The sequence below is a fragment of the Anneissia japonica genome, unplaced genomic scaffold (assembly GCF_011630105.1).
Source record: "Anneissia japonica isolate Jap-2015-1 unplaced genomic scaffold, ASM1163010v1 scaffold69_len1423075_cov170, whole genome shotgun sequence".
Taxonomy (NCBI): Eukaryota; Metazoa; Echinodermata; class Crinoidea; order Comatulida; family Comatulidae; genus Anneissia; species Anneissia japonica.
This window is the reverse complement of record NW_022748202.1, coordinates 876,536-904,037: the sequence shown is the minus strand read 5'-3', so window position 1 is coordinate 904,037 and position 27,502 is coordinate 876,536. Positions and strand designations below refer to the sequence as shown.

The 27,502-nt window shown below is 34.2% G+C and overlaps 2 protein-coding genes across 2 annotated transcripts in view; both read left to right on the top strand.

Annotated features, from left to right (window-relative positions):
* Nucleotides 1-5,801, top strand: part of LOC117120764 (putative helicase mov-10-B.1) — a 21,292-nt gene extending 15,491 nt beyond the window's left edge. Inside the window, exons 19-20 of the mRNA XM_033265847.1 lie at nucleotides 3,073-3,145; nucleotides 4,443-5,801. Of these exons, the coding sequence (XP_033121738.1) occupies nucleotides 3,073-3,145; nucleotides 4,443-4,449 (80 nt within the window). The 3' untranslated portion in view covers nucleotides 4,450-5,801. The remainder of the gene's footprint in view (nucleotides 1-3,072; nucleotides 3,146-4,442) is intronic.
* A 420-nt stretch (nucleotides 5,802-6,221) lies between these two features.
* LOC117120765 (mitochondrial-processing peptidase subunit beta-like) lies at nucleotides 6,222-26,001 on the top strand. The gene is made up of 12 exons (XM_033265848.1): nucleotides 6,222-6,316; nucleotides 9,155-9,304; nucleotides 9,806-9,892; nucleotides 11,227-11,356; nucleotides 11,528-11,619; nucleotides 12,502-12,608; nucleotides 13,468-13,660; nucleotides 14,124-14,228; nucleotides 16,209-16,247; nucleotides 18,851-18,945; nucleotides 22,113-22,450; nucleotides 24,998-26,001. Exons 1-12 carry the CDS (start codon nucleotides 6,254-6,256, stop codon nucleotides 25,060-25,062), a joined length of 1,464 nt encoding a protein of 487 aa, XP_033121739.1. The 5' UTR covers nucleotides 6,222-6,253; the 3' UTR covers nucleotides 25,063-26,001.
* Nucleotides 26,002-27,502: the final 1,501 nt, after the last annotated feature.

Here is a 27,502-nt window from a genome sequence, read left to right as displayed (position 1 = left end):
GGAGATTTGTTTATGATCAGAAAGAAATGCAAGAAAAGAAAGGGGGAAGAAGGGTGGGAAAGAGAATGTTTATCCAGTCCCCGACCGAGTTACATTTTCTCACAATTCACATTGGCGGATCTGGGGAGGGGCGCCATCGGTCCTGACCCCTCCCTTGGGCCAAAAAAAAGGGAAGAAAAAGAATTCTAGACCTACCTTTTCAGGACCTGTGAGCTGATTTTTTTTTTTTTTTTTTTTTTTTTTTTTACACTTAAGAAAATGAAACATTTTTAAGAACATAAAAATTCATTAAAGCACAATTCAAATGTCCAAAAAACTCATTTCCCGCCATCTAGGAATCACAATTTTCCCGGGGGAGAACCCCCGGACCAACCTTTCTTGTTGGGATTTATCGATTCATGGAAAAAAGAATACGCATGTAACTACTCATTTGTTTATGTATACACACATAAAATAAAAAATGAGAAAAATTTACCTGACCGTTTTCAAGAGGGGAAACCCTTGAATGAGGGGAAAGTAATTAAAAGACACCTCAAAAGTCGGGAAAACTAATTTCCGCCTTCCAAAAAACTCATTTCCCGCCATCTAGGAATCACAATTTTCCCGGGGGAGAACCCCCGGACCAACCTTTCTTGTTGGGATTTATCGATTCATGGAAAAAAGAATACGCATGTAACTACTCATTTGTTTATGTATACACACATAAAATAAAAAATGAGAAAAATTTACCTGACCGTTTTCAAGAGGGGAAAACCTTGAATTTTGAAGAAATTAAAAAGTCATTTATAAATGACATTTCAGAAGTCAGGAAAGCTCATTTCCCGCCATCTAGAAATCGAAATTTTCCCGGGAGAACCCGGACCCCCTTTTTCTTTGGTGTTATTGATTCATTGAATCATTTTCAAGAGGGGGAAAACCTTGAATTTTGAAGAACTTAAAAGTAATTAAAAGACACCTCAGAAGTCAGGAAGCTCATTTCCCGCCTTCTAGGAATCAAAATATTTTTTGGGGATTTATCGACTCATGGAAAAAGAAATTCGTATGCAACTACTCATTTTTTTAATGTATATATACACACATAGGCCTAAGGTCTATCTACTGTAATAACAATGGAAAAAAAAATTACCTGACCGTTTTCAAGAGGGGAAAACCTTGAATTTTGAAGAACTTAAATTGAAGTCGCTATTAAAAGATACTTCAGAAGTCTGGAAAGCTTATTTCCCACCATTTAAAAATCAACATTTTCCCGGGGAGAACCTGAACCTCTCTTTTCTCTTTGGGTTCATTGATTCATTATAATAATTTTCAAGAGGGGAAAACCTTGAATTTTTAAGAACTTAAAAGTAACTACAAGACACCTCAAAAGCCAGGAAAACTAATTTCTGCCTTCTAGGAATCAAAATTTTCCCGGGGGAGAATCCCAGACCCCCCTTTCTTTTTGGGATTTATCGATTCATGGAAAAAATCGTATGCAACTACTCATTTTTTTTTTTTTTATGTATGTATACACACATAAGGCCTATTTTTACTGTAAAAGCAATGGGAAAAAATTACCTGACCATTTTCAAGAGGGGAAAACCTTGAATTTTGAAGAACTTAAAAGTAATTAAGACACTTCAGAAGTCGGAAAAGCTCATTTCACGCCATCTAGGAATCAAAATTTTCCCGGGAGAGAACCCCCGACCCCCCTTTTTTGGGGGTTTATCGACTCATGGAAAAAAATCGTATGCAACTACTCAATTTTGTTTTATGTATGTACACACACATAAGGCATAGGCCTATCTACTGTAATAACAATGGGGAAAATTTACCTGACCGTTTTCAAGAGGGGAAAACCTTGAATTTTGAAGAACTTAAATTAAAGTCGCTAAAAGATATAATACTTCAGAAGTCGGGAAAGCTCATTTCCCACCATTTAAAAATTAACATTTTCCCGGGGAGAACCTGAACCTCCCTTTTCTCTTTGGGTTTATTGATTCATTATAATAATTTTCAAGAGGGGAAAACCTTGAATTTTGACGAACTTAAAAGTAATTAAAAGACACCTCAAAAGTCGGGAAAACTAATTTCCGCCTTCTAGGAATCAAAATTTTCCCGGGGCAGAAGCCCAGACCCCCCCCCCCTTTTCTTTTTGGGATTTATCGCTTCATGGGGAAAAATCGTATGCAACTACTATTTATTTTTTTTATATTTTTATGTATGTATACACTCATAAGGCCTATTTACTGTAAAAGCAATGGGAAAAATTACCTGACCATTTTTAAGAGGGGAAAACCTTGAATTTTGAAGAACTTAAAAGTAATTAAGACACCTAAGAAGTTGGAAAAGCTCATTTCCCGCCATCTAGGAATCAAAATTTTCCCGGGGGAGAACCCGGACCCCCTTTTCTTGGAGCTTATCGATTCATTGAAAAAAGAATACGTAGGCCTACGCAACTACTCATTTTTTTATGTATGTTTACACACATATCTGGCCTATTTATAAGAATGAGAAAATTTACCTGACCGTTTTCAAGAGGCGGGAAAACCTTGATTTTTGAAGAACAAAGTCATTCGACAACTAGCTCAAAAGTCGAGAAAAGTCATTTCCCGCCATCTAGAAATCAAAATTTTCCCGGGGGAGGACCCTGACCCCCTAGATTTGATTCCAGATCTGCATGATTTTATATTCCCATTCATCTTATAAGTGGGCCCCCCCCCCCACTTTGGAAAACGTTCCGCCGGCCCTGTAAAGAACCCATGGCATTTTTCGGAAGAGTAGGGGTACTACCCCAACCCTTGTCATTGGCGCCACTGCTGCTGTGGAACCCACTGTTTGAAACTTTTAGATTTCTTGTGGAAAAATCTTTGGCACAGCCACTGGAGACCATCTTTAATAATATATCAGATTAACCAATGAAACTGATTCCCCAGGTTGGTGATTTTTTTTTTTTTGGTATATAAACCGTGTAAAGAGGACAGAAGCTGACATCAGTTGTCCAGTTCATAGGAACACCTACAGTGGATCTACTACCCCTAGATTACTTCTTCAAAGTCATCTGTGACTCAACATGTCAATTTTTCCATTTCTCAGCTCTGGAAGAAGAAAACAACACAGGTATCAGCCCCGTCACGCAGCATAATGACCCACCATGGCGTACAGAACGGTAAAGGTCCAACCCAATACCAAGGACTGGAAAGTGGACTAATTAAATGTTACAACTATTAGGCAGACAGTCAAGGAATATGTGGAAGTTGGAAAAAGTTTGATATTTCACCCAGTTAGATGTTCAATTTAAACTGAATAATACCATATATTCTCACATATAAGACAAGGCTTAAAATAGCAAATTACTATAAAAAAAAAGGGGGGGGGGTTCATTTTATATGCTTAACACATAGCAATTTTTTTATATTTAAATCATGTTCGTCTTATGTGTGGATCGTCTATAACATACAAATTTACTTCTGAAATGAAGCCACTAACTGTTATTATGAAAGAACACAATTAATGTGGTGAAATAAGGTTTTGATGAACCCATAAAATGGTACAACCATATTTAGAAGATTGGTCCTACATTTGGCTCCGTTTTTAGCCAGCTAGGTGCAGTATCTAGACCATAAAAGGCAGCAAAAAGTAGGAATTCCGACAATGAAACAAAGGGTTGTCCTATACGCCACACATAAAAAATTGTCCAGAAATCTTACCAAGCTCTGGGGCGTTTGATACGCGGATCGTCTTATATGTGAGTATATACGGTCGTATATGGCCTGATATGAAAAGTTTTGACAGTACTGTAATAATAAAATGTTCACCAGTGTAGATTTATGTTATAGCTTGCAGAATCAGTTGTAGCACTTTACTCATGATTCAGTCAGGCTTCACTTATTTGTCACAAAGGGCTTATTCATTACATTTCTAAAAATCTATTATGGTGGTTTTAAAGTTACTGTAGATTCGTAGAAGTGATTAGTGGGTGTGTAGTTTGGTTAATGGCATGTATTTTAATATTATTAGCCATTCCAAGAGTTTACAGCCTCTGTTAACTAGATATTCTACTCAGCATTTTTAATTATACATCTCATTTTATACTGTATTTGTAAATTGATATACTATTAATCTAAAAATGTATGCCTGTTAAAATTGCCTTTAAAAAAAAAATCTCTTATGAACTGCCTTCTTAGTAGTCCTCTTTTTGAAATGGAGAGTTTTATTACACAATGTGTGTATAAAAAATATCAACTAGGACTCAATTTATTGGGAAAAATGATTGATTGACAGAAATCATGGTTTATGGTATATCAGTTTATATTAATTGTGTTTTATTTAAACTGTTTAAACAATTGATAGATTTAATGTTTAATGGAAATTCGCTGTAAATAATACAAGTGCAATTTTTGGGCACGAAATCTTTATTCAGCTAAAGATAAACTGTTTTCTCTTTTTTTCCCATCATTATTTAGGATGTAGTGTCGTGCTATAAGGTTATTAACTTTTCAAATCAGCATGGAGTTGAATAGTCCAGTGGTTAAAATGCTTGCCTTCTGATTCCAGAATCGTGGGTTCAATTCCTGTCAGCTGGAATGTTTCTCAAGACTAAAAACAACTCCACTCTTTTTATGAGGCTTAGTTTATAAAGCATCATTCTCATTCTGTTAACTGGCGAGTGTACATGCTGTTGGATGTGAGGGAAGTGAACAAAAAAAAAACATGCATTTGTGAGACTCACATATCCCTGGCCCAGTTCCTATTGTCAGTTGTTATACTGATTGACACTCTGGAAAGGTCAATTGCTGTAATCTGGATCTCATTAAAAGTTAAAACCCTGTTGATCCTTCTTAACATGCAGATGGTTTTTGTTTAAATTATTTTTTAAAGTTTTCTTCATACATTTTCCTCATAGACAGTACATATTAAGGTCATTGGTACTATTTTAAATAAATATATGTTTCATGTTTTTACAAATTTTAAATGCATGTAATTTTCTCAAGTTATGTCAAGCATCTGATTTGTTAATTGTATAGACCAATGTGTTCTAATAAACTACCTTAAGTCTGAGTTGGCTTTTTAAATTTAGAAAAATTGCGAATGGTAATGGTAAATGGTCTGTATTATTGAATAACACACCTAAATAGATCCTTGTCATTTGATTGTTGGATTTCGTGTCACATGACATTGGTTATTTACCCCATTTTGTCACCACTCATGGAAATTTAGTTGCACTGTTCATTTTTACTTCCATCCATGTATTTTCGTTCCATCCATTTCGCTCCATCGCACGGCGGCTGACTTCAACCTAATATAATCTTTTGATTGGTTAAAAAGATGCTGGACTGTTCCATTTAGTAAAAGGGTAGATTTCCATAAAATATCTAATGACAAAAATCTCTATTCAGAAAAAAATTGATTTTTTTTTTCCCCATAAAATATCAAATGACAAGAATCTATTTTAGGTGTGGTTATAAAACAAATAATGAATGTTTTTTATTCGCTCAATGGACAGAATATTTTTATTTGTTGAAAGATTGACTGAATTCCATTCATCTGGACTCTGCCTCGTCGAATGGAACAGTTAATCTTTCTACTCATGAAAATATTCTTCCCATTGCACTCATAAACATTCGTTATTTCTATAATGATTATTTAATGAGTGGCTGTTGAAATGGAATTACAATAATATATTTGGTTGAAACTTTTTTTTATTATTTTGTAGTTTATTGTTGACTATCAATTTATCTGTCTAAAAAAAATAAATGTGAATGGCTTATAATGTAGATAAAAATACAGATCTTTACGATCTTTCAAGATATGAGTATTTTTATCATTGGATCATCTATTTTATTATTGCATTAATAAATTTGGTTGAAACAATTTCATTTGTTTCCGTAGTTTATTGTCATGGTTATCAATTTATCCCTGTAGCAAACCAAAAATCCATTTAGCAAACATAAATTAAATTAGCATAAAATATTCAAATAAATATCAATAAAATATATTTCAAAATATATAATTATATGTGTTAAAAATCATCAATGACATCAGTCAAAAGTTGATAAGATAAAAACATTAAAAATACAATAAAAATTGAAATACAAGATTGCAGCATATGGAACTTATTTTGTTACAGTCGAACAGTACTGTAATTATAATTCAATTAAATGAAGTGTATAAATGTATGGTAAAGTGCTCGAGTCACGCAGGTGGATGTAATTGTTTTCAAAGCCATTTTCTATTTTTCGACTGACGACAATAGCAGGTTCACTCTGTAGTCAAAATGGCTTCCAAGATTGCACGAGCGGCGAATATACTCTCTAAACTTTCTTCAAAACCAGCAGTTGTAAGATATTATGCATTAAATTTAATATTTTAATAATAAATATTGAAACATTATTATTTATAAATAAATACAGTTACAGCTTATATCAATAAGTGACCTTTTTCTAGGCTAAAATGTTAACCGGGTTCGTCGGCGGAGGGCCAGCCTAGGCTAGGCTAACAGTGCAGAACTGTAGTCTAGGCCCCTATCTATGCCTAGATAGGTTGCTGTACCTAGGTCCTAAGTGGGAGTACAGTTATAGATGTTCTAATCCCAGGAGCTCAAAATTCGAGAGACGGAAAGTGTGCTGGAGAAGGTCGCCACTTTTCCCCTTCCCAAAGTTAAGTCGGGCCTAGACTCTAGGCTAGAGTTAAGTCGGGCCTAGGGTAGGCTAGCCGGTTTCGGCTAGCCTAGCTAGGCCTAGTAGTAGTGGGTGCAGGTCAACTCGGCCCTTAATTAACCAACTCGGACTAGGCTAGGCCATGGCCTGAGTTAAGAAAAAAAAACGTGTTTGGATTTACGTAAAACATCAGAACAATATCCACGGCTTTTTAAAATTTGAATTTAAAATCTTTTGATAAGAAAGTATAATACATACTCCAAGTATTGAAATACACGCCATCGTGTTGGGATTCAAAAAAAAAATCTTTTGATGTGTTCAAAGTAACGCTGATCATGATCATAAAAATAAGGCCACGGGAATGAAAGTTGTAGGTTTGCGTCCACTGCCCGCATGCCTAAAAAGCTACCGCACGAAAATTTTCATTATTTTGAAAAGTTCATTATTTTGAAAAAAAATATAATTCGTTTTAAAAAACGGACTTTCTAAGTCGTAAACAGACAGAAAAATGATCTATTCATCACTGATCACTCGTCGCGAACACTGAGCGAAGGCAGGCCTGGCCACATCGCACCATGATCGCCGATCACTGCTGGGTTCATTTACGGGTCAAATCGATCTTTCTGACCAATAGGAAATCTTGTATGTTTAAAGAGGTCTTAAATGTAGAAAAGGATCTGTTTTATAGGCTAGTGTACATTTATGACTGTAAGAAGAGACAGACAGAGGGATCACTAAACATTGTTTCTTGGGAATAAATGTAAAATTACCAATGCCGCGGCTTGTGGACAGCATTTATAAAAAAAATAATGAAAAATGAAAAAATGCCTCATGTGTTTTCAAAATTTTTCGGATGCAAACCTACAACTTTCATTCTCGTGGCCTAAGGCGTATGCTGACATTATTATTTTTAGTGAGTGCACAAAGAAGAAATTCAAAGAAATACTAAAAATTTAATTGCTAACAAAAATGAAACTAATTAGGCCTAACAATTTACTGGTGTTTTGGGGTTCTTTTTTTGGGAGACCCTTCCTTGATTGCATTAGTGTTGCTATATTTCCAGTACTGATTTATTTCGAGTAATGCACTTGTCAATTGTAGGGCGCCTCCCCTCCCCCCTTGGACCCGGGCCTAACGGGGACTTAGCCTTGGGTTTAATTTCCGAAACGGTCACATGCATGTGAAAGTCCGGGCCACTTCTGGCAATGCGGGGCATCGTTTTAACGTACGTACATACCTAGCTAAGTCCCCACCACTTACCACCATTGTCCCGGTAAAATGCCCCGCTAATATAAATGATTGGATGATAACACCTACTGTACTTGAAGATTTAGCCTAGGTCTGAATCGGAGAAGCGCATGAGGGCTAGGCAGGAGCTAGGCCAGGAGATGAGCTTGCTTGATGGAAGCACTACGCATGTGTATCACTAAGCAGATATTTCCATGGAAGTTTGGAAAAGTGTGAAAAAAAAGGAGTGTATTGACAGATTGATCATAGAAAAATAAAGTAATTGATTGATTGATAGGGTTTAATTATTCAATATCAAAACAGAAATGAGACCTAAATGAGAAAATGAATACATGTTAATAGAAACAGATTTCCTTTCCTCGGCTCATGTACTGGCGTATTTTTGACGCAAACTAGGTCAAATTCATGGTTCACTAATGTTCATGTAACACACTCACACACGCCGCCATCTCTGTACTCGGTGTTGTGTGGTTGGAGGTTCAAATTTTACCGGTAGGCGATTTTTAAATAATTACCAAAACACACAGTAGTTGCTGACTGAATGCCTAAGGTAGGACCAGACCCGGTTTGACGTCACTAGGCCTACACACGAAACCATGGCTACTCCGTAACGTGTAAAATTCCCGGCTCTTTCGAGGCCTGAAACATCTATAAGTAAATTTTAGGTTCTCTCCCGGTGCTACAGGAACACAACTATGTGTACGTCCCCGGCTCAATCCCAACTAGCGCCCCTCTAAGGCTGTCTCTTATACACATCTAGATGTGTATAAGAGACAGGTGCATAACACCATGGATACTGTCTACCACAAAAATCTGAAGAAGACTTTTTTCCAGTGGAGGTGATTAGGCAGTACACCGGGAGGCGATCTAGTACTCTCTTCTGAAGAGTGCACTGCATTTTTATTAACGTGCACACGGGCCATAATGCTTAAGTGTCTCATCTGAAAGGCGGTACGCTCTCGTAATTTGCATTTCAGCCCTCCAGCTGAAATACAATAAGAGCAGCGATGGGAAGTGAACCGTGGACCAAAAGATAGCCACAGCTCAGCACACACGCAGTGGCTACCACCAGTTTAGCCGACTGAGCTAAGCTATTCTCTAAAATTTACCACAAAATAAAACCAATATAATATTTTTTAATATTATATATTTTATTATTTTATATTAAGAATTCCATATTTTTACTATGCCTAGGTTGTATTTTTTGGAATATAATATTATTGCCAATGTGAATAATAAACAAGAATCATTTTTTACATTTATATTAAAAGTTACCAGCCTCTGCTATCAATTGTCGAAGATTCCGAAGCACTCAAGCATCTTACCAACAGACATTAGTAAATGTCCCAGAGACAAAGGTTACCACTTTAGACAATGGGTTCCGTGTAGCAACCGAAGATAATGGCACATCAACTTGCACGGTAAGCACTATTATTAGGATCAAATTATGGAATATATTTTAGTAGTAACGATGATGCAAAATACAGATTGTGGTTAAAGAGAAAGAGGAGGTCACATTTCAATATTTGTTGCTATATTTTTACATAACAGTGAAAATACAAATTCATTCAATTAATATAAGCATCTTTCTCAATTAATTTTATGATTTGTTTATACAACATTTCCCCCAAATTTGAACTGTACGTAGTTACCAGTCTTGTTACCAGTGTGTGTTTGTGCTGTGACCGATACACAACTTTCTTGTTGTAGTAAGTCTAGGCTAGTAGACAAAATGCCAAAACGAAAAAAAAAAACATTTTCCTATTTTGAGGAGCAATATTTTTACTGCAAGGCAAAGAAAAATAAACCTTTTAACTCTACAGCCATTCCTATTCAGGGGACACCCTATTACAGGTTAATAAGGGTTCTACTGTATTCAATTATTTACTTTACAAATTATTTTACATTTTTTTCCATAACAGGTTGGATTGTGGATTGATGCGGGAAGTCGCTATGAAAATGCAAAAAATAATGGTGTTGCTCACTTCTTAGAACATATGGCATTCAAGGTAAGCAGTTGGTAAATGTATCAAAGTCCTTCCCATGACCTATAAAGCAAGCTGATGAATTATAGCGACCAGGATCTAGTGGTGGTCATGTGATGTATCTGTGGTAGAACATGCAGCAAAATCAGTGAATGTGAGAGTAAATGGCAAAGAAGGCAATATCGATTGATGGAAATTGCATATTTCTACTCAATTTGGCATGCTCTTTGCACTTAGACTTAGGAATTCACATAATATTTGTGAACCTTGAGCTAGCCTAGAAATGGTAGTGTGTCCCACTTGCAGTACACGGGTAAAAGATTATCGCATACAAATCTAGCTGCAGATGTGCAGGGGCCTAGGCCTAGCAATTATTGAAAAATCTTGGGCTCTCTTCTCAGTTCTTACAATGCTGATCTCTAACTTTCACAGATTGACCCACCTTCGTATTTTTGGAGGAATACGATAAAAAATTTTTACATTTTTAAAATTAATTTTCAATTTAGACCTTTGAATTTTAAAAAGGCAAATAATATCAAATATATTGAACATTTTTATAACAATTTAATATGTTTTACTGGATTCAAATAAGGAAGGTTACGATTTAGTGAAGGCTAAAACTAATTGTTAAAAGACAAGGATAATAATGTAGTGTGAAAATAATAGCTATAATTATATATTTGGCTTGTCTGTTAAATTGTGCAATTTAAGTAAAATGTCTCAAAATTATTAGACTTAATTTTTGTGTAGATATTATCAACATTAATTCCACAAATTAGTTTGCTGGCTGACTTATGATGTTTAACTTGAAAAAGATTACGTTTTTGTTAAACCATCTCATCTTTTTTTAATTATTATTTAATAGTATTGTTTAACTGTATTTCTTTTCTTATTATACTGTAGAACATTATTGTTAATATTAGTTTGCTATTGTTATTTATTATTATTACTAATTAAAAGAAGAATAATTCAAATTCAAATGACATTTATTCAATGATGGCAGTAATAAAGGTGTACATTACTGTACAATACAAATACAGTAATATAAAAGGGAAAGGTTAGTAAAAAAAAAAAAACCATCATTGGGATCATGACTATAAGTAAAACTCGTCAAGACCCCATGAATAGAAAAAAGGAGAGATGAACCTAAAAGCTACCATAATTATTTTCTGATAGTACAATGATAAGTATTCTTTTTAATTGTACCTTTAAAGACGAGGAAACTGAATTTTTAATTGAAACATCAAGATCATTCCATAAATTAGGACAAGCAACAGAGCAAAAAGATTGACTTTTTCTGAGTCTTCCGATCTGTATCTAACAATTATTGTTATTGTTGTTATTATCAATGAATACAGGGCACCAAGAACAGGTCACAGATGAACTTAGAGTTGGAAATAGAAAACATGGGTGCACATCTAAACGCGTATACATCAAGGGAACAAACAGTTTACTATGCTAAGTGTTTCTCAAAAGATTTACCAAATGGTGAGTTCTTCATACTTTTTTTGTCAACCCTATATGGGTTAATAGATGTAATACAAAATCGGGATATTCTTGTTTGTCTATTGTTTCTTTCAAAACCAAATATAATAGGATAGTATAAACCAGATGTAATGGTAAGCTACATACAGTAACTGTCCATTTTATGTTTTTCAGCTGTTGAAATCCTATCAGACATTATCCAGAATAGTACCCTTGGCGAATCAGAGATTGAAAGAGAACGCGGCGTCATCCTCCGAGAAATGCAGGTAAGTGAATTTAATTGAATTCAAGCTGTTGTATCCCTTGGTTGGTTAGTGTATGTTTGTGCTTGGTTAGATTAAAGGTTCAGTTGTGTCACATGACAACATTCTGTTTCAATTTTATCTGCAACATCGGTGAAGCGGCACTTCACTTGTGTCCTTGAGCAAGGCACTTTATCTGTGTTGCCTCTCTTCTTCCAGGAGTATAAGTGGATATCTGATGGGGTTGCTTGCTGCTGTGCCAATATGGCAGCAATATTTAAGCATGTGATCCCAATGACCAGGGAAAACAGAGCGTTTCGTAACCTAAAGGAAAGGCGCTATGTAAATACCAAATAACAAATAAATGTAAAGTTATATGCCACATCATAATATAATGAAGCCAGCATATTGCTAGAGAAAGCTTGTGTATTAAGTAATTCAAGTTAGTCTATAAAGTGCCACCAGTGTTTTCATTTCATATATCTACTAGACTAACTCTTTCTGCTATTATATTCATCATATTAATAACAATAAGAATATTACAATATTTTCCAAGGATATTAAAGCTCGTGCTCAATTATAAGCCCAGTTAAGGTTGATTTCAGTTGCTATAATTTTAACTATTGAATGCAGATGGACTGTTAAGAGGTCCTGAAATGAAAGACTTGCATTGAAGTCATAAATAGAAACAGGCTACAAGTCTGTATTCCTAGGCCTACTTATCACTTTCATGGGACTCAGTAAAATGCGGTACATTTGAACCTCTTAAACACCATCTTCGGGCCCAGGTATTAAGGATGATATCAAGAATGATAAAAATAACAATAATTACCAATATTCTGCATTGTTTAACCATTGTGCATTAAAAGAGATTTTTACTCAGTGATATTATTGATTGTCTTGTAGGAGGTAGAGACTAATCTTCAGGAAGTGATCTTTGATCATCTTCACGCCACAGCTTACCAAGGTACCGCTCTCGGAAGAACTATCTTGGGACCCACAGAAAATATCAAGTAAGACTGCTCTTGAATTATCATCATCAACATTACATCACCATGATCACCACCATTACCAACATCCTAATCATCGTCAGCATGATAATATTTATGTTATTAATTGGATATTTTTGAGTGTTAGATGGGTTTATTTGATAGAATAATATTTTTAGTGTTTTGTGTTGGCTAAACTGGTAGTAGCCACTGTGTGTGCGCTGAACCCTTGAGATCTCTTTGTCCCCGGTTCAATTTCCATCGCTGCTCTCCTTTTATTTTAGCTGGAGAGCTGAAAGGCTACGATAGCACACCGTCTTTCAGATGAGATGTTTAAGCCATTGTTCCCGTGTGCATTATGGGCCAATGTGCATGTTAAAGAATGCAATTCACTCTTAGGAAGAGAGTAGGGATGTCTCTCCCCCATTCACCACCAGAAGGACCCCACTGGAAATAAGTCGTCTTCAGACTTTTGTGGGTGACTCTTAGTGTTTACGACAAATATATCCATCCATCCATTGTTTCCGAGACATTGCAACTTGTAAATCTTGCTGCTGTTCGCACTAGAATACGGATAAACTAACCGGCGTGTCGGTTAGTTTTACCAAGTAATTCCTGTGCGATTGGGGCTTTATTTTTCATACTGAGTCAGAGTGAGCTCCTCAATCAATTGATGCATGATGTAAAAACAATAGTGTAGGTTAAGTAAAATTATTAAAGTATGATGACTGATGACCCTGATTTCTAGTTGTCACTGTGCTGGGAAAAAATCTTATCGTCATCATCCCACATCCCTCTATTATTTGTTGTCCCACAATTTGATACCTTTTGAAAACACTCAAACCTTTACATATGTTTTTTTTTTTTTTTTTTTTTCGTGTAGAACAATCACCAGGCAAGATCTACAGGATTACATTAGCACTCATTACAAAGCACCGAGAATTGTCCTTGCTGGAGCTGGAGGGGTGGATCATGACACTCTGGTCAACCTCGCAAGTAAACATTTTGGAGGCCTAGGAACTGAATATGAAAATGAAATACCTCAACTGGCACCATGTCCATTTACTGGCAGTGATGTATGTAATAGTTATTATTTGTTGTCAAGTTCATATTAATTTATCAATGTTTGCTGCCCTCTATAGTTTAAATTATTTTCGATTGTACATCATCATATTATATTTAATTGCCTTATTTTGAGTGAACTAGCTTCCTCCATTATTCTCTATCTCCCATAATCTCCTTTAGTTCTTCAATCCTTAATAACCAAGTATCATTTTTAAGCCTGTATACAAACTTTGCCTAATGAATCATAGCCTTTGCAAACATAGGGGTTGATACTTTTTGGAGCTGCCATAGGGCTCTTCATTTGTTTTATCCTCCTTTACAATATTCCAATTATCACCCTAATCAACCTTGAGTATGTGTCATCCAGCATATTACTCCTTTGTTAATGTCCAGCTTTTTGATATATAAATATTCCTATAATTTTATATAAATTATTTAGTATTAAGGTGTCACATTTATTCTTGAATTTTGCAGATCCGTGTACGAGATGACAATATGCCGCTAGCTCATATCGCAATTGCCGTTGAAAGTGTTGGGTGGTCACACCCAGACACGATACCCCTTATGGTAGCAAACACTGTAAGCTAATAATTATTATTTGTATTTTTATCAGAAATTAGAACCGTAAATGACCAAATATGCAACCCTGCTCTTAAAAAATGTTTGACGACTTCAGTACGCATGCTTATTCAAGAGAAGTACTTATTTAAGCCGAAAGGTCCACTGATTAATCTCAGATAAGATAATTATGTCATCATCAGTGGCGTCCTGATGATGACATAATTAATGTCGAAATATTGAATCCCAACACGATGGCGTGTATTTCAATACTTGGAGTATGTATTATACTTTCTTACTTATTTAAGATTGTGAATTATTGCAAATTTTTTACTGTTGCAATTTTATTAAACAATAGCCAATATACAGTGTAACTTTTCTTTAAACCTAGGAATTTCTGACATATTGCAATGATATTTTTGAATTTGTAAGAATTTGGTTGTTTAATAGTGTCCTGCTGATAGAAAATATCAAGGCATATTGAGTAATTATGTACATGTGAATAAGCCCTGATGTTTATTCAAAATAGATTCAATTTTGGTGCTGTGCATTTATATCTATTTTGTGAATACTTACCTGGATGAACCGATATAAGCGAGATTCCTATTGTAACTTACCCGCGATAAATTAATGGAATCGTCTAACCCAGACGTATATAATGCGTAAAATTTCCTTTGGCCATGAATGGTATATACTTAACTGCATACTGAAAGAATATTTTTGAAAGAACAAAGGCACATTCTCTTTCTGTGTTTTTATTGTTTGAGCAATCGTTATGGAAGTTTGAGGCTTGTTTTGTAACGCCGATGCATTATATACGCATGAGGTAGGCGATTCCATTATTTTTCATGGGTAAATTCCTTTAGGAATCTGGCTTATACAGGTTCATCCAGGTAAGTATCTCACTCATAGACAACAACATCACTTCTGATTTTTGTGGTTCAGGAGAAGCGCCTACTTGGTCATTTATGGCCTGATGATATTAATTTATGTTTTGATTGACATTGGCAGGCTCCAAACTAGGAAACATTTTTTTTTCCTCTTCCTGTAAATTACAAACTTCATGAGCATCAGTCAGTCAATAAATCAATCAACTGCTGATACATTTAATGCACCAGATTCCAGAACTAGGTTCTGCTAAATGCTTATTCTTACTTCAAAAATACTTAACATGCATTAAATTAACAAAATTTATCAAAATGGAACTAGAGAAAAATTAATATGATGATAGCCAGCAGCTGAGGGAATGATTTGTTTAATTATTCCGGATAAATACATATGTTGAAAATTTATATGAAATTTATTCAAAAGTACAAATCAGTTAAAGAGAAGGACGATGCCAAATGTTTAACAAAGTGGTCTTAAAAATAATCCAGGAAAGTAATGAAAAAGTCAAATTTATTTCAAATGGGATCCTGTACATTGAGTTTACATCAAATGCTCTTAAAGGAAATAGTGCAAAACATCTTCAAACCAACAACACAAACACCCAACACTACACAAAACAAAGTCAAAACCCCCAGCACCACACCAAAACATTTGCAGCAGCACAGTTTGAACATTGGGTGGGCCAAAGTAGGCCATATGTTTATATCATAGTCAATATTCAAACATACAATATTTGGCAGATTATTGGGAGGCGTACAGGATGGGTTGGCCCACCCACTCAAATTGTTGGGTGGGCCTAAACTTACCCTTTTCCACTGTCAGTACATCAAATCATGCTTTAGTGCATTCAAGTTCCTAAAAGAATATAAACCTTGCACATACAACCACCTTACAAGCGTACACAACAAAACGTAACACTATGACTTGCACTACAAGAAAGCAATTATAAATTTGAATGATAAAACGTTTAAAAATATGCAATTTACAAATAATTTACAAAAAGAAATATGTAAATTAATAAATAATATAAGATTGCAGTATGGCTGTACATACAGTTTCCTATTAAAATGTAAATTGTAATCTTCTGACTATATTTTTGTTTTTATTTTTTAGTTGATTGGTAGCTGGGATCGATCTTTTGGTGGTGGAAATGTAAGTTGATATGATGCGGTTATTGGGAAGAAAAGCATTGTTCAAATTTAGGCCAAAAAAAAATAAATTTGAATATATAGGGTTGGATTTTTTTTTTTTTTTTAAGCTTTTAAGCGTTTACTTGTGATCACCCTTAGTTGACCCCACTTTTCTGTTATGCTTTTCTTTTATAAGATTTGTTGTATAATGTATGAATATTACAGTATTTGATCAATAATCATTGATATAATTATAAAATCTTGCAAATTCAAGGTCATCTTTTCTTATGCAATAATGTTTTTATTTCGCCAAGGAGCCCAAATAAAAATAAGTTTGTTGTGCTGCCGAAGCAGTGATATTTGTAAATCAGGGTCAGTGAATTTAGAAGTATTTTTTTGCTATTGGTCTAAGCCAGTCTCACACGTTGCAATTTTGCTTATGATAATGAGATATGAAATATACACATCTAATTTTTGGAGATTTCAAGGCAGTGGTGAGCTTATTAAAAAACTTTTATATTTTTCCTGAAATTTTCCATTTTTGTCAAAAATATATGTGACTTGCTCACACAAAACTCAAAGTGGGAAAATATTAAAACTTTTTTATATAATTACATTCGATTTATTTTGTTTGTTAATGTTTTTTAATATTTAATGAGCAATGTTGGTTGTTTAACGAAAAATCGTGTATAATCGATTGTAGTTACTGTTATTAATTGACTGGAATAGTCGTAGCAGGGTCACCCACGAGCAAGTTAAAAGCATGACCCTCCCCCTTCCCAAATTTATGATCCTTGATGAAGAGAGGCAAACGTAAGTAAAGTGTCTTGCCCAAGGACACAAGCAGTGCGATGAGCATCGGCTTCGAACTCACGATCCAACACTTTACACGCAGCGCCACACGTTTACACGGAGTGTTATTATTACAAATGAAAAAAATTATAATTTATAGCTTCAGTGTATGTGCACAAGATGCTGAATTAATGCATGACTGCATGCACAAGGAACATTAACATTACCAGAATATAATGTTATTTATATAAAGGGTAACAAAATTTAACTTGTAGATTACATATATTGTAAGATTATGTTGTCAAATGATGGATAGTATATGAACGTAATACTATAAAAATATCAAATTTTTAATGTTTTTTGCAACTTGATATGATTTTTGGGAACACGTCAAATATATTTTTTTACTAAGGAGTCCAAAATACGTAAATGATATTTTAAAAGTGTACTAGTGCGTTTCAAATGTTATGTCTACTGTATGGCACCTGAAAATGGCACTCTCACACTCATATTTGAATGAAATTTTCTTTTTTCTCCTTTTTATTTGCACGTGGGTTGGTCCCTCCTTTGCAGCCCCTAGAATCCTTCTCAACATATGATGGGAGATGGCTAGCTATGAACCCTAGCATTTGTCCTAAGGCTACAGAAGAATATCCTGACTTACCGACCCTAATTATTAACTGTCACTGTGCTAGGAAATCACAATTTTTATTTATTTTTATCACCATTGTTAAAAATACGGATATTGCATTCTTCATCATTGCTACATATTTAAATAAAAAAAATTTTTTGACTCAAATTAAAGGTGAGGGAGGGGGATATTTGGTTCTCTCCCATGGATCCCTCTGTGGTTGCCATCATTGTTACAAGTCCTTTTATGTCAGTGAAGCAGTATGGGGTCTGCATGTTGTTTGTTTGTTAGTGACCTGCATTATCCACATCGCAGTGCTGTTAGGAAATTGATCTGATTCAAAGGAAATTTGATTAATGCGTTGTCATGACGATCGATCGTGCAGCATTTGAATTGAAGCTTCAAACAGAATTGAAGCTTTTAAGCATTTACTTGTGATCACTCTTAGTTGACCCCACTTTTCTGTTATGCTTTTCTTTTATAAGATTTGTAGTATAATGTATGAATATTACACTATTTGATCAATAATCATTGATATAATTATAAAATCTTGCAAATCCAAGGTCAACTTTTCTTATGCAATAATGTTTTTATTTCGCCAAGGAGCCCAATTAAAAATAAGTTTGTTGTGCTGCCCAAGCAGTGATATTTGTAAATCAGGGTCAGTGAATTTAGAAGTATTTTTTTGCTGTTGGTCTAAGCCAGTCTCACACGTTGCAATTTTGCCTATGATAATGAGATATGAAATATATACATCTAATTTTTGGAGATTTCAAGGCAGTGGTGAGCTTATTAAAAAACTTTTGTATTTTTCCTGAAATTTCCATTTTTTTCGTGGCAACGGGTGCGCTTGGGCAATTTTTTTTATTTGAAATCATTATTGGCAGGCGTCAGGTTCACTAAACAAGGTATAAAAAAAGTCTTGCCTAATAATGTGAACTTACGAATCCTTGACATTATTTCTGTCTTTATGCCAACCTAATTTGCATATTAATTAGGTGATTAATTATTTATTAATAATATTAGCCTAATCATTTTGATTTATGATTTAGTAAATTTCTTTATGGTTGGTATTTACTGTGTTGGGTTTAATTATTTTGTTATTATTTTTGTTATTCGTATTTTAATGTTTATTTTTATTTTATTGTTATTATTGATATGTTTAAACATTTTAATGTTTTTATGTATTTATTTTCTTGCAGAATACCTCAAATAGACTAGCTCAAGCTTGTTTTGAAGGAAGTCTAGCTCACTCTTTTCAGTCCTTCAATACTTGCTATACTGACACAGGACTATGGTATGTAACACCCTTTTCTACAAAATGGTAGAACCCATATATTCTTTTGTTTACATTTAATAATAATAATAATGATAATAATAATAGTGTAGTTTTATATAGCGCACATATCCATCTAATGTAGAATGCTCAGGGCGCTTGATATGTGGACTAGGAACTCGATCAATGACTTTCTTCCCTTCGTGTCTGTGCTACCCGGTAACCCGGTACCAGCAACTCTCATTGTCCACCAAATTGAAGAAAGCTTAGCCCCTGCCTTACAATGCAGATGTTATATGATATAAATTCCCTTTCTATAAAATAGTAGGAAACCATCAATTTAACACTTTCCAGTCGTATGGCGTCGCGACGACACCCTCTTTGACCATACTTTATAGTGAGGTGCGTCGTATGTACGCCTTGAATAGATTTCATGATAATTATTTTATAGCTAGGCTACCCTCTATAGGATTTTTTAAGAGTAATGTAGGAGTGTTTCTGTAGAGGGCCTCCTGTATTCAGACCAATTAAAAAGCCTGTGCCTAGTAAAAACCCAACATTTATGATTTAGTGTAGATGATGAATTTGTCCGCTTTAGTACAGCCTCAGGCAATGGTAATGGGGCAGACTGGAAAGGGTTAATTTCTAGATATTTTGTATTTTAGCAAGAGGGATAAAAAATACATGTCACCCTAGCTCATAGGGGCACTGACTCTTTTATATGTCTCAATATTTTTCAAACAAAGAGATAAAATTAATATTGATAGAAGAGTTGACAGACCTAGTGTTCGCTACACTTCTTTGTGTCCATGTCTTTGACCCAGTTTTCCTTGACCTTATTCATACTCGGTATACTTCCCTCTATCCTAGAAATTATTATCTACTTTGACAGTTTGTTGCCTCAGAAGTGTTATAAGAACTTGTCTCCATTATATCAATTTCAAGAAAGAGTGAAAAATCCATGTGGAGCGTCTATAGGGAAATGAATTCACCATTCATCTCTTATCTGGCGTAAATAGGCCATCACTCACCTCTTATCTTGTGTGTAGAGGTTGCACGCAACTATACTCACATGATATTAATTGACTCATGAATTTCCTCACAGCTTGTTTCGGCTTTTATCAATGCAACCCAGGCGTTCTGTGCTATCTTTCCCCAATAGTTTGTTCTAATGCAAATTAAAATATTTATTGCAATATACTTATGTGTAGTTTACTTGTACTGTATAACACCATTGGTTGTACATGCTACAAAGATCTGGATACACTGATCAATTTGTTCACAATGTTCCTGGCAATATTTATTGCCTGTGTATGTAATTTAGCACCTGGAATAATTTAATTGAAAACCATTCATTTCCTATAAGTGTTGTAAATGAGTCAACATATTGTTGGGTTGCGTCTCAGGTCATTTTTTTCTGGGGGTCAGGCAAACAATGAAATGGGGTTTTTTTTTTTTTCCTCGGTTTTCATTTTTATGCGGTTTGGTTATCGCTTGTTATTCTGTGGAATTGGGTCATGTAGTACCTCTAATTAATCTTTATGATAGCCGACTTTTTTTTCTCCCCACGAGGGGAGCAGGGAAAGATCGAGAATGCAGCACCAAATTGTCAGAATAGATTAGTAGGAAGCACTAGCAGCAGTGGCATTACAAAGTGACCCAACGCCCTATTGAAGCATTTGGTATTTTTTCTTATACTATAGTGGCATTGGTATACATTAACATTTTAAAATGCAGTGGCATTATGGGGTGGGTGGTATGTTCCTCATTGGATATGCCCCTGGGGAGGCAGTTGTACAATGCGTGCCTGTCTGTTAGTGTTTCACTTATATAATTAGGAAGTGCTGTAAGAATATGTGCATAAAAATAAATATTATGTACTACATAATAAGTAAGCATTTAAATCTCTGTCCACTTAATCAAATTTTATGTAACAAATAAATTTGATATGCCAATATTTGGGTGTTATATGACATCATCATACTCATATATGGGCACATCACACACATTTGTGTGGACGGCTTTAAAATACTGTAATGTAATTTTACTTGTCATTATACCAAAAAAAAAAAAAAAAAATTAGAAAATATGAAATAAAAATTCTTTGTCGTATAGTTCATATAGGTAAACAATGCAAGACTTTTTTATACCTCGCTTTACAAACTCATCATAGTATTAAAATAGTCTCACAAAAACTTTCTAAAGTTCTATATAAACTATCAGATTTATGTATCAAAGTTGTGTGATTTGCCCATATATGGGCATAATGATGTCATATTACATCCAAATATGATATCGCAGTTTTTTTTGTCACATAAATTGTGAGCAGGCTGTGTTTTATCATCACTACTGTAAGTCAGAGCTACACCCTAATAAAAAGCTCCAATCAATCTCGGCTTATAAATTCCTTTCAGTGAGTTGAAATAATTAATAATTTACAAAATTAATTGCATTTGAGTGTGTGTCGGCGATAGATACATATGGCTGTGTGTAACTGATTACTGGCGAATGTTAGCTTGTGATTTATTTCTTCCTATATTTGACAACAACGTTGTACTGCAATTTCAGTGAAGGCTACAGTAGGCTACTGTATACTCATAAGTACCTCTGATGGTTCCCTGATATCAGAGGCTGTGTCACACTAGCCTCATTAATTGCAAGCCTTAATTTATGCTTGAATCAGCTTTTATGACATGTTCACCCTGGAACTTACTATTGATATAGTTAGCTTGAATTAATCTGATTCATTATATTTTTTTGTTGGGGGGTGGGGTGAGAGTGGTGTCATAGGGTGTAGTCGCCATAACATATAGAGGGTTAGCTTTGTGTTGAAAGATTGAAGATTGTTATTTTGGGTCTTTGGAAGAGTGGTCCCGAATTAGAAGGGTCTTCGAATTATTGGTGCACTGTATTGTTATGATTACTTTTGGCATGTCATTTTGAATACATTGATTCACTTCATCCACAAGCTATTTTTAAATAATTTTTAAAATATTTATTTAGTATTTTATATATTTATATATTTTTACAAAAGCTTACTAAAAGAGACATACTAGTAGTGGATGGGGTTGGGAAGGTGGTACAATTATTAGTATTATTGTCATCGTTATTACTATCATAATATTTTAATTTTTCAGGCCTATTGTTATTGTTGTTATTGTTTACTTAGTCAACATTTATATTTGTAGGGGTATGTACGCCATAGCTGACCCAATGAAGATTGAGGATCTGATGTTCCACATCCAAGGGGAGTGGATGCGCATGTGTACCAGCGTTACAGAAAGCGAGTGCGAACGAGCCAAGAAAAATTTTATGTTAGCGCGAATAATTGACTATATTGAGGTGTTTTTCGGCCTTTTAGGTTCAACTCCAATCTGTGAAGATATCGGACGTCAGATGCTTTGTTATGGTCGACGTATCCCTCTGCCGGAATTAGATGCCCGCATTGATGCCGTAAATGCCAAGGTACTCCGAGACGTCTGTTCAAGGCACATATATGACAAGTGTCCAGCTGTCGCAGGAGTTGGTATGTGTTGTTTGTTTTTTTTTTCAGTATAATTTTATTATGTTATTTGTTTTTCTATAGTTTTAGGCCTATAGGAAAAGGATTGCCAAATAGCGATATTAATCACATATTATTCAGTCTTGTCCTTAGCCATCCACTTACGATTGATATAGCAATCATAAGCATTACATAAACATATGAGGTTGTCATTAATGTACTGTTGCTAAAAGATAAACTAAGTAATTAGCATAAGAATGTGACAGTATTACATACATTAGTACAGAGAATCCATAATACTTTTACTCATGACTTTGGCAGTATTAAGTTGATAATTGACCATCATTTTTTAAGCTTATAATGAGAAGAATATGTGATTATTAAAAAGTCAAGATTCTTGTTTTGATAACTGATAGTAGTTTTGGTATTTCAAGCCCCCATATATTTAAATAATACGCCAGTATTTAAAAAATCTGAGTTGATTTAATCCAAGAGATTTTGTGTTCAGTATATAATTGCATAAACAAATCAATCAATTAATAATTGTATGAATAATGAAATTGCTTTAGTCAGTGTTTAGGATAACAGCTTGTCGTATTATTTTTCTGTTATTAAAGGAAATCGTTAATAATTTAATTATGCTAATAAAAATATACATTATGAAAATGAGAATATTTAAATTATAAGCGATGTTAAAAACACAACCCAAAAGAAAAAAAAAACACTTATATATCACATGATTATCAATTAGTAAAAAATTAAAGTAAATTAACATACCATAATTAAGTAATAATACACGTATTACTATTTCATAACTGGTAAATGTTGATATGTATATTTTCTAAGAGTAGAGTACAGATGAATTCAATTAGCTTTGACATTTTAACTTCCTAGAGCTGTGCTTGCAAAATGACATATATAATGAGCTGTCGGATTAAAATCATATGTGAACCAATGTTGTTCATTGCACTCTGGATTGTGATGCAGCGAATGGAGTGATTAACATTTTCTACTTCATTGTTCTTGTGATAAATATTATTTTGTCATAATTTAATTGATGATCATTGATTTATTGATTGATTGATTGATTCTTTCTTTCTTTCATTCATTCAACTGTTCATTCAATCATTTATTCATTCATCCATTCATTCATTCATTCATCCAATTATTATTCCATTCATTAATCCATTCATTCATTCATCCTTCTGTACATCCGTCCATCCATCCATTCGTACATTCATTCATTTATTCATTCATTCATTCATTCATCCGTCCATTCACATTCATTCTTGGCAAACCATCAGCCACAAATATAGACAACACAACATAATAATAATAATACCAACAATATTATAAAACCTAAGTAGACCAAAGCCTTCCTTACCTTACGTTAGTAATAAGATATATAGGCCTAGGCAGCTCAACTTATATATTTCCTTCCCTTTGGGAGTATTCAGCTCACCCCAGCTGTTAAACTCACTTGGAGTATTCTTCCAGTCACTCAGTTGTTAATTCAGTTCAGAGAGAAATGCATTCCCCACTTATAATGTCACATGATCCCTTTTGTACCCATTTATACTCACAGGTGAACTAAATTTCAAACACATGAGTTCGCACACATGGACATGTCTAAATATGGTCAGGATGACATCACATCATGGCTATATATGGGCATACAACAGTTTTTTTGTCAAAGAAAATTTGATAATTTGTGTAGAGCTTTAGGTTAATTCAATAACTACTATGTTGCCTCACCCTCCATAGTACCCTCAATCTCATTAACTGTTGATCAAAGGGTTTGACATAAACAAATATTTATAAGTCATACTAATGTTAGATTTATTCAGTGCTTCTTCCAATATGGCCTCTAAGGGCTTCACATGGTTTCCCCCATCATTGGATCAAACACATATGAAACGCAAACTTGGCACCCTGGGGCGAATTCCATATTGCAGCTATAATCAGCTCAATTCATTATTTGTACCTCTCAGGTACCAACTTGTACTCCTGGTTGGAGAGAGACAACCGTAGTTAATCTGCCCTTCCAATTTAATTCTCTTATTCATTCTTTACAATCAACGACAGCCGAAGCTGAATTGCAGCATTCTATTTACAAACTATCCTACCAAATATAATACACTTTAAAATACTGTACCAAAAATAGGACCATTATAATAGTTATACAACTACTTTACAAGCATGATTATAAAAATTACGATGAATATCAACAAAATCACAATATTATAAACACCATAATTATTATTATTATTATTATTATTATTATTTATTATTATTATTGTTATTATTATTGTTATTATTATTATTATTATTATTATTATTATTATTATTACTGAAAATGAATGATTTGGAACTGAAAACATACCTAAAGGAAATATTTAAAGCTATATTTACATCCAATCTTTCCTCAAATCTACCTAAATTTTACTTTTTATGGCAATATATTTCTCATTGAAGTTTATTTTGTTTCCCACTCACTTCAATTTTTTCTTACATTTTTTTTCATCAGAATTGAGGTGAATTCTAAATTATCTGCTTTTACTTTCTTTACAGGCCCAGTTGAGCAACTTCCTGATTACAACAATTTACGATCAGCCATGTACTGGGTACGATTCTAATTTAGACGACTTAAAAGACACTTATAAGAAAAGAAGGACTGAGGGAACACCTACTGGATCCAATATAGCATTGGCGTGATGAATACTCCAGTGGTGATCCAATCGCGAAATTCGTAATATTTATACAAATATATGATTAAAAAATTTAGAATGTTTAATAAAAAGTCTTTATTGCTGTGTCAAAGAAATAATATCAGACAAATAAAATTGTTGAAATCAATCAACCTGGGTTGTTCTCTTATACTCTAAATGTAATGTGTTGAGTTTATTCTATTATTGGTATTATGTAGGATATCTTTCAGATAAGTGGTGAAAAAAGGGATTTATATAAATGTCTGATGAAAGACTGTATATGCCAGCGTTGAACCTAAGGATCTAATAATATAATTCAATTTCTGGATGTTTCTTCCACTTCAAATACCTGATGGTCTCTATGTAAAAAATAGAATAATGGTGACTCCAAAAATAGTTGAAGAAAAAAGATGAAAAGATGGTCAATTTTTGGAGTTGTCTTTATTTTACTTGTACTAAAACAGCACATTCTAATGTCTTTCTTAGATTATATAAATACGAATCTACAACTGGGCTGAATTGGTTATAATATATTTCATAGTTTTAAAATGAAATATCTTCTTTATGTTACGTCGTCTTTGTGCCCTTTAATAACCCTTGCGTTCACTTCCATTTTGTTAACAAATTCTCTTAAAGACACAGTAACTCCCACTTAATGAAATTGCGCCCTCATCGTTAAATCGTATCGCTGATTCATAACCACAGGAAATCCGTGATGTTGCAATGTTTCTATGGAGATGTAAATTGTGATTAATGAGGGCTCAAACGTTAACAGTTGATGACTGCTATTGCATTGTTATTAGTTGCAGTTGATGAGATGTTCAGAGTTTTCTGGAACTTGAAATAAAGTATACCACACACAAAGTATGTTGATGACTAATTGTATTTTCTATGAACCTTTCATTGTCAATATATTTTTACCATATTTATTGTGGCATTTTTGCGATTGATCTGGTGAAATAAACTACATGGGCATAGGCTGGGGTTGGTGGTGCAGGTGGTGTGGATGCGCCCCCTTCTACAAAAGTGGCAAATTTGTTGTTGGTCGGAAAATTACTATTGAGTTTGAATAGAGATTAGTTCCGCATTCTCGATTTTATCACCCCCTCACCCAATCCTCCCCACACCCAATCCTTCCCCCTCCCTCCCAGATCAAAACCAGCCTACGTCCATGAAATAGCAAATATAGAATATGTTTTTGCAGAATGTCAAAACCAACTTCTTGATCTTGCCTGTGTTACTTCAATTTCAAAATGCTGTGTCCGTATTACTAATGTTAATACAGTATACAGTTGCTTACATCCCAAATAATCAATTTTGTAATAGTTATATAGTTTATATATAAGAAACGCCATCGCAATAGTTTTATAAATAGTATTATTTATACGTTTGTTAAAATTGAGACTCGGAAAGTATCATTAAGACATACATTAAAATGAAAACGTCTTCCAGGATCGTTCAATAAGCGAAATATTCTAATCCTTTACCAATTCCATACATACCGCGCCTATATGTATAAAAAGTCAAAAAAGTGTTATATGACCTTCGTTAATGTAAACAAAGGCAAAACATAAATAATATTTACATACTAAATTTTAAGCATAAGTACCGTTTAGTAGGCGTGTCTACACAAATTACCGGTGCATGAACAATGTGCCTGATTACATTAAACATAGTTGTATACATTGGCGTAACGCCTATGCGCTCTCGTGCCGCGGTCCGCAGGGCCCCCGACCCCTAGGAACCCCGGGTCCCCTCCCATAGGGTGTTCGCTCTACCACCCTTATGTAATAGAGATTTGTTGATACATAACAGCATAATTGTCGACTGTAGGACATGTATCATATCCAGTGACGGATTAAAGTGGAGACAACAACAAATATTTTCCTCGAATAAACGCCCCCTATATAACTAAACAAAACTAATGGAAACTGAGCAAATTGCAACATCAACTAATTCCTCCATGATCGTACTCAACACATTCTAAGCCTATTAATATATACTCCAGCAGAATTGTGTTTTTCTAACCTGGTTTGGATTAATAAGTCCTTTGGATCACGCACTATCACATTATTTTGGACGGTGATACATGTGTGGCCCACATTTCCAGTGAAATTAAGCGTCGCGGGTTTATTTGAGTATACGTATCCATTTTACACCAAAAACAAACAAAAAAACACCTCCCTGAACTAAACACCTTCCTTGAATAAACTACTCCTAAAAACCCCTCTCAGCAATAGACACCCGGAGCGTTTATTCAAATAAATACGGTATGTAATTTTATAAAGAAAAATGTAGTCATAAAACGTTAAGAGTTTTTTTATATAGTTCCAGTTACGATTGTAAACACTGTGAAAACAATAAATGT